The sequence below is a fragment of the Amblyomma mixtum genome, chromosome 8, assembly GCF_055824585.1.
Source record: "Amblyomma mixtum isolate Tamu chromosome 8, ASM5582458v1, whole genome shotgun sequence".
Classification (NCBI taxonomy): domain Eukaryota; kingdom Metazoa; phylum Arthropoda; class Arachnida; order Ixodida; family Ixodidae; genus Amblyomma; species Amblyomma mixtum.
The window spans coordinates 128489927-128498470 of NC_143019.1; the positions used below are offsets into that span (position 1 = coordinate 128489927).

Below are 8544 nucleotides of genomic sequence, written 5' to 3' on the forward strand. Positions count from 1 at the left end.
GTTTACTCAGAAGAGGGAACTGCTTCCACAAAGAATGCGAGAGTGTCGCCTGGGAACGAGACCTTTTGGCTGGAAAACAAGCCTACGGAGAAGCTGACTTACAGGTTTCTGCAAATGGACCATTGGTGGCTCAGCAAGCGTCCACTCTTTAGAGAGTTGTGTGTGTGAGTGGCTTGGGGGTGAAGACAAGTGTGTGAATGCGTGTTCGTGCTTTTTTTTTAGTTTAGTGCGTCCTGAAGGGCACGTGTTTTCTGGCATGCATGCGAGCCACAACAAGGGTCGTCGAGAGCACCCGTAGATTTTGTTTATTTGCAACATCATTTTCGGCGTTTTTTTTTCTGAAAAAGAGGCGGAGGGGGACAATTGGAATAAAAAGTAACTAGTAACGTGACACCTCACGTTACCGGAAAATGTTAGCGCAAGTACGTTACCCGTTACAGTTCCGAAATGGTAACGAGTACGTTACTAAGGTACCGAGAAAAGTAACGCGTTACCGACAACACTGATTGACAGTCACTGTTTAATGCTTCATAGGAAGAAAAAATTATAGGGGTCTGGCGCATTTAAACACAGGACACGTTCGATAGCACATCTTCATTCTTCAATTGGAGTGAGCACTAAAGCTCCGCCTTGAAGTTAGGGTGTTATACCTTTGCTGGATTAATTTGCTTATGTGCGTAACTGGCCATTCTCTGTTTAACAATCATCGATTGCGGAAAGCGCTCATACCGCTACGAGCGCAGGGGCTCAGCGGTTTTGAGATACGACACTGCACTGGCAGGTGCCCGTTTCTATCACGGCCCCGGTAGGGCCTGTCCGACGCATTGTTGCTCTTCCCGAAAAAATTAATCCCGCAGCTGGCGCGGCGCTCCTAACGAGTACACCCGAGTAACTCGGTAACTCGCGTAATTCGGGTAAGCTCGACCAGAAGCTGGGATTACTAGGCAACGGCACGAGATTGTACGTACGTACGTAGGTACGTACGGTGACAAGAGTCTTGGTAGGTGTTGGTGATTGTAGGAGTGCTTTTGCGCTGATTTATAAATAGTTGTTCGCAGCTATTATCAAGTGGGTGCATTGTAAATAGTGGTCAGAACGCCCCATAATTCATCCCGGAAATACTTTACGGAATAGAGGTGTAAAAGACTACATCCAGAAACTAAATGAGCGCTTGCTTGGCAGCATCAAAAACTGCAAATTTTAATTCAAAGATGAGGTGCTGTCAGCACAACCGTTCTCTTTAGAGGCGTGCGTAAAAAGGAAACTTCTGCTCTGAGGGACAATGAATAAACTTTTCGTTGGGCATATTAACTGTTATGGTGGAAACGTCGGTGACTCTCAGCGGCACTTTAGCGGTTATGTTGTCAAAAGGTGAGTGAGGGAGTTCTACGGAATCAATACAAAGATTTAGACGTTCAGCAATAGCGTTCAGCATGACTGCGGTGAGTAAGTTCAGCGGGGCAGGGCTGTGGCGACAGCTGCAATGTAATGCACCTGCTCATAAGCACACTACTTACTACTCAGACTACAACACTATACCTTTACATAATCTCACATTATAACAAAACCCCATCCGAATACCAAACCTCCTGTACGCGCCAAATACAACCTGACAATCTACCATATACCCATCCCTTCCCATGCATAATGGGAAGCCGCGATGTCCAGCTCTGACCTGGATCAACAGTGCAAGGTGGTTGACCGGGTAGGGATGACAGCAGCCGCAGCATCAGTCGTGCATTGTAACAATAATACTTGATGCAGGTGCCCAATTCTAGCTGGTCTAATGCGAATCACTTGCGATGATCTGTTATTTCTCTCGCAGACCAATCTGTACTCAGCGTTATGGCGCTGTCTGACGAGTCGAGCCTGCGCTCATTCAGCAAATGGAAGGTGATTAAACATTGTATGTCACACGGCCGCATAAAGTGCGACCTATATGTGCAATGTTATAAAAACCGATACCTGTCGATAACAATTGTATTTTTGTTAGGCTGTACAAGTTGGTATGAGTGATTGGACTAACAAAAGCTACCGTTTCAAGTTGGCCCTAATTAGAGGATTGGTGCGGCGAAGCCACGGTACAAATGCTCGGCACCCAGCCTTGAGCTCAGAAGTAATATATATAGAATGTGTCTTTTCGGGGAGGGGTTAGGATGCGAGTGTGTAGGCGAGGAGGAGGGGCGGGGGATGTGTTGCGACGGTCGGTACAAGTCGTGGAAATTTTCTTATAACCCGAGACACGAGCGCAAACTTACAACTAAGTTTATTTTCGACATGACGTAAATTTATACACATCTCGTGTCTCGTGTTGTTCCTTTGTGTGTGTTGTTCCCTTGTCTAGAACCTAGCGCTCCCCAGTCTCAGGAAGGAAAACAGAAAGCTTAGGCGTATTCTTAGGTCTCAGCTTAGGTAGTTAAGGCACTTGATGAACTCGGAGTTTCCACTGAGGCCTAGCAATTGTTTGCTTAGTGAGATAAGTGCGCACAATAAGCGGAGTTGCGTCAGCTAATTCACTCGCAGTCGCCTATGACCGTAGGGGCTACGTTTCAAGACTGGAACAAAGCTTGTTAAAGCAAAATGTGTCTCTATAAGGTGATATAAGGATTGTTTGTTTATTTTTCATCTGAATTTGCCCATTTGAGAGGTGAAAAAAGTGCGAAATTATGCCCTAAATTTGACAAACTCTTTTGTGGTCTTGTCATAGCGAGAAGTTTTTGTGTGGTATTCTCTTTTTTGTAGTTACGCGGTCTTATGCTGCAATAAATTTTCGTGGTTCTGTTACAGCAACAAAAGAGAGCACAGTTATCAAAATATTCTGTTGTTACTACAGTCATATTGGTCCTTACTAAAAGGTAAAAGGCCCACAAACCAGCCAAATATATCTTCAGAGAACAGGATAATTTCTGCTATGTTTTTCAACTCTGTCGCCACTGCCTAAAATACAACCACGAGACATCTATTTAGTAAGAGAGTCGCTCCAGCTGCTCCTAAAGATATATGCCGGTTTGGAGCGTTGAGGATTAAGCTGATTACTATTTAAAATATTATGATTATTGTATAAAAAGTTTGGGTTTTCAAAAATAAATGCGAAAGTAATTTAAACGCAAACCGCCGATAACCAGAGTGGCCTTTCTGTTTGAACAGTCCATCTGTAAAAATAAAATAAAACAACGTTCATGTTTCCCACATCTGAACATGTTGCAGACGCAACCGATGCCTAATGTTATTGCTTATTGTCACTATATTGACAATAAGCATTACCATTACGCCATTATTGTCATAATAGTGAAATATTCACAATCCCTCATATGAATGAGAGCTGCGTCCTCTTCACTACGCTTCCTTGGTCCTTTTCTTTCTGTGCCAGAAGTTCGACCAAATAATTAGAGTTTGCATGTTTATTAATTTTCTTCTCTTGAATAGTAGCAAACACGTTAACTTACTACCTAAGAAATGCGTCGATTTTGCTCCGAAGACAAGACCATCGACTGGTTCTAGTGCTCCCTGGAGTTCTCGAAGAGAGTGTTGTTGTTCTTGTGAGAGCTTCGGCAACAAGATGCTTAACCACATGTGCGAAGCAGCAAAGTGATTGTATGTATTGAATGTAGCACAACATGCGGAAAGCTTCTTTTCGATATCGTATATACACGAACTTGGTACAAAGGATTCGGGAAATTCGCGCGTATCGCCTTCCCGAACACTAGCAGCCGATTTGCCCTACGCTGGCTCTCGCTACTTCACCCCACCTTAGTCGCTAAGGCATGGGTGCTAGGCTAACGCGCGGATCGGCGGCAATAAGCTGAAACATAGGTTTGCTCTACAGACATTTATACGGGCACCAATGTTCCCTTGGTCCTCTTTTACAAGACCCTGGAGCTATATTATATGCCTCTGCAACGCTCACTGTAGACGTAAGTTCCACCAAGCCCCCATCAGACCGCCTCGCACACTCACACAATGCGAGCATGGCACATTAATTACATCAGCCCGACTGTTAATGCACCATCCCCGCTCTCCCTCCTCCTGCCTCTTTCTCTCTTTCCCCACATATCTTTTAGCTGTTCTCTATCTCCACGTGGAAGCGGTTGTGGCTCTGCACGAGCCAGTGGGCAGGCCCGTGCAGATTCCTTTTCATCCTTCCTTCATTCGCAACAGCAACAACAACATTCTCCATACAATAAAAATAGCATCATGGGAAGTAGCGGGGCCAGTTGGTTCATTTTTCAACTTAAAACAGTGCGCAGGGACAGGACACAGTCAAGAAACACACAGACACAGCACTGTAGACGTAAGCACTGTAGACGTAAGATAAAAATAGTGCGGTTCGACTCCCGCTGAACCTGGTTAGAGAGCGAATAAGCGGTTTGGTTTCTCTAACTTTGAGTACGTTCCGAATACTGGATAGGGAGCGCACCCACCCCGATACACTGGCACGTGGCAGTTATTGGTTGTTTGCGCGAGTTTGCTTGCCCAGTGAACGCTGCGGCCTGTTGCTGCAGTGCACGTGTCTGCCGCAACGTTGTCAGTGCTAAAGCATGCAGCCCACATCCCTCTCTCCCCACCCCACGTAGGCAAAAGCGCGATTCATTCGTCCATTGACTCAGGGAGCCAGTCATGCGCACTTCGTTTCCATTAAAATAATCGCAGTGTAAAACGTTTTCAACGCCAATGAAGACAATGAACGCCGACAGCCTACGGTAAATTGCTAAATTATTTTTTTGAGGAAAGGAAGTGGCGCGGTATCGGTCTCATATATCTCCGCGGACACCTGAACTGCACCGTAACGGAAGACAGGAAGCTGGCAGTGAAAGAACAAAGAGAGAAAGTGCCGTAGTGGACGTCTCTGCGATAATTTCGACCACCTGGGGATCTTTAACGTCCACTGACATCGCACAGCACACGGGCACCTTGTGCGCTTCGTTTCTATCGAAACGCGGCCGCCGCGGTCTGGTTCGAACACCGGTACTCCGGCTCGGTATACGAGCGCCCTAACCATTGAGCCACCACGGCGGACTTCATTGCCACGTTTCTGACACAGCTTTGTCAGTTCCAACGCATGGAGCGCACTTCCGTCGCATACCTCCAGGCTGCTTAAAGCACGACTATGTGTCCATTGCTCTGAGAAGGCAGCTATGCAGATTGGCTTTCCAAGCTCCCGCTCCTTTGGGGGCGTAGCTTAAACCACGACTAAGGTGTCCACTGTCCAAGCAGGCCAGTTAATCATGTTGCTGTCATCGCTTCGAGATGTTAATATCACAATATACACAGCAACTTCTATCTATTACAACACCTCTTGCAATCGCGCATGCCTACATCACGTTTGTTCCATTGTTCTCGAGGGAATAAAAGGCAGCCTTTCGAGCGGAATCTTCACAAAGCATTCTGTCGCCGCAGCTCAACATGAAGGCCCTCATCGTCCTGGCTCTCGTCAGCACCGCTCTCGGTGAGTTCAATTTGAAATTCCTGCTTTTGAGAGGTGAGACTAACTATGTTTCACAGAAAGGTTCTACCAGTGCACTAATCTTGCTTATGTATTCGGAGCATGAAAAAACTTGGTTCCAAGACCAATGAAGGCTCTCTGTGCCGTTCGTCGACTTAGTTCTATGGACCTCGTTCTGAAGCGTTTATTCAGCACAAGTTGTGGAAAATTGCATAAAGGGTAGAGAGTTGGAATATAGTAAAATCACTGCAATGATGGGTAGTCTTGCGACTGTGCAGTAATTTTTGATAGTTCAAGAATATAGTATCGAGATTTCCCAAATAAACAAGTACACTGGTAAGAAGCACTACATATGGAAAATCCGTTCAAAACTGCCTAAAATTTTGAGTACCCCTCTTTCTGATTTCACACTGTATATCTGCTTGAGTTTTTTAGTGAAAACTATTTACGCCGTTGGTTTCAGGGTCCTTTACAGAAATAATGCTGAAAAATAATAATGGTTTAAATAGAGCCGGAAAAACAATTATAACATTTATTTCTCACAATCGAGGTTCGCTGCCAAAATTTCTCCCAAGCGAACCCCGCAAGCTGCAGGCTTTTGTCGCAAGTATTCGCGTGACAGCCTTCTTTTCAAGAAGTCACAGTTCGGTTGCGTAAAACTAAACTAGCTAGCATAGATGGTAACCGTAGAACATAGCAAGTGTGTCAAGATGCAGGTTTTTACAACCTACAGTAGTCAGCAATGGGAGCAATTATGGCACTTTGGTCAACAGCAGTAACCAGGTCTTTGATGACGTGAAAAAAAAAAACGTATTACCAACAGGCTTCCAGGGGTACACTTTGCAACGGGTGAAGCTGGGAGTGGAGAAGACGGCTACCGGGCGGCCTACACAAGCAATGTTCCCGGTATATATAAAAGCGTAGTCAGTTAACTAATGCCGAAGAATCACCTTCAGGTTTAAGTTTTAAAAATGCTTTTGTGGACACGCTTATCAAATACTTTGGGTGTGCCAATGTACAACACGGAGTATCTGATCATTTATTTTTCCGTAGCTAAATCAGTGAACTGCAGAATCTTGCTCATCGAGGTTAGAAAGCTGGTGGTATCAGAATGTTAAACTATAATTAGCTGTGACATATTACGAAAAGTTACAACGAGAACTCGTTGCGCTGTTTAGATCATAATCGTTGTTATTGATACAGTTAACTTTCATTGAAAAGGAGAAATCAGCGCTTTAAGCCAGCGAGGCAATAAAACGCCAATTCAGCGGTGAAGAAAGACGTCTGAATAATTTGGTGCGCTAGTATTAACTAAATAAAACAAGCACACTAGCAATTCCGCACATTTGTGTGTTTCAACTTGCGGCCTTCAAATGTACCGTGTTTGCCGAAACTAACCGTGGAACGCAGAGAAATTCTGAGTTGTGCATGGACCCATTACACCACCCTAGAGACCAAAAAGATTACAGAAGCTGCGGACGAGGGTTTTTCTTTCCTTACAAACAGTTAGATCGCAAGGTGCGACTTAACGGCTCAACGCAAGGCTGAGAAATGAACCCCGTCTCTTTGTTACTTTTGGTAAAGAGTGTATGCTAAAGAAAAGGATAAAGCTATATCTTCAAAACTTCTGTGAAAGGTACAGGGGCGAAGGACACTGGAAACGAACTTACTGTTCTTGTTGCAGATATCTCTACAGAGCCTCATGCAGCGCATTAACCTAGAGCAAACATTTCTGTTCGTTCCAGCGGCGGCTAATTTGAACAGGAAATGCACTGTGATGCCTAAGCCTGGGCACTGCGCTGGATACAGGGAGAGATGGTGGTTCAACCCCGAGACTGAAGAATGCGAAATGTTCGTCTACACTGGCTGCGGAGGCAACGAGAACAATTACGTCAACCAGTCCGAGTGCGAAGTGTCCTGCAAACCGCAGCCAGGTAATCACTCACAAGCAGCGTAACTAAGCCTAGCGCTGACATTGCAGATAGAAAAATGCGAATTATTTCTTTTATATCCCAATTGGAATAAATACAATGAAGTGGAAATGGTTGCATGCTATGCGAAAAGAATAAATGACGAAAGAAAACGTTATGTCCTTCTTGAGGAGACCGTTGGTTTGCTGTCTTGTCAACCTGAAGTAAAAACTATGTTCTCCATCTTTTTCAGCAACGGCAAAGCCCATTGAAGAGGTTCCTGGTGAGTAGCCACTATGTCGCATAAACAGGAATATTCATCGATTCACTCACACCACCACTATCAAAGTGAGCGTATAAGACGTGAACTCAGGCAAAACACATGAAATCCAGTTGACATCCAATTCAATATCGCTGACGCAAAGTGGACGCTGATATACAAGCAATACTGATACTTTGACAAGAAATACTTCATCCTTCCCTGTTCCACACTATTCCTTCGCAGCCCCCGTGGAGTCCAAGTGGTGCCACCTGCCTGCGGATTCCGGACCCTGCGTGGCGCGTATGCCCCGATTTTACTACGACCGCGAGGCCGGCACCTGCCGTCCCTTTGTTTTCGGCGGCTGCTTCAGCAACGGAAACAACTTCAAGACCTTCGAGCGCTGCATGGACGTTTGCAGCACTAAAACCACATAGAGCCTGAGCAAAGTTGTGCTTCCGAAAATAGTTGTTTTTTTCGTCTCAGATGGCTATGCTTAGTACTTAAACAACGCTATGATAAGAAAAATGGAAGGTTCTTCTGTAGCTAAGTGTTTCGGTATACTGCTTTAGACCTTTACAATTGTTGCAAATCAGAAAAGAGTAATAAACTGTTTTCCCTACAATGAACAACGTCGTTGCCATTACATTAATCGACACTTCTCGTGAATGCTTCAAGCAATATTGAGTGCACTTAATATTTAACACCTCGATTTATATATGTGTGTGTACAGACTCAAGGATTCACGGCATGAGAAAAAGCTAAGAAAGCTCCGCATATATTAATGCGATAGCGTTATATGCCACAGCAGCACAAAAGCCGCCGTCCAACACTCGTCGGCATCAATGGCACAAAATTCCTGAGTGGCGTAACCATGCTCTTGCAATGCATCAACTGCTGACTATAATATAGTGGTGTCTGCAGCAAACCAA

General features: G+C 44.9%; 1 protein-coding gene across 1 annotated transcript; it reads left to right on the forward strand.

Annotated features, from left to right (window-relative positions):
- Positions 1–5390: 5390 nt before the first annotated feature.
- Positions 5391–8235, forward strand: LOC149334382 (kunitz-type serine protease inhibitor A-like). Its single transcript, XM_089555116.1, has 4 exons — positions 5391–5446; positions 7189–7377; positions 7607–7636; positions 7859–8235. Exons 1-4 carry the CDS (start codon positions 5404–5406, stop codon positions 8047–8049), a joined length of 453 nt encoding a protein of 150 aa, XP_089411242.1. The 5' UTR covers positions 5391–5403; the 3' UTR covers positions 8050–8235.
- The last annotated feature ends 309 nt before the right edge of the window (positions 8236–8544 follow it).

Excerpts from the sequence above, each read along its gene's own strand:
- LOC149334382 (XM_089555116.1), top strand. The coding sequence starts at position 5,404 with ATGAAGGCCCTCATCGTCCTGGCTCTCGTCAGCACCGCTCTCG. Across the intron at positions 7,378-7,606 it reads GTCCTGCAAACCGCAGCCAG|CAACGGCAAAGCCCATTGAA; the intron begins GTAATCACTCAC and ends CATCTTTTTCAG. Across the intron at positions 7,637-7,858 it reads GCCCATTGAAGAGGTTCCTG|CCCCCGTGGAGTCCAAGTGG; the intron begins GTGAGTAGCCAC and ends ATTCCTTCGCAG.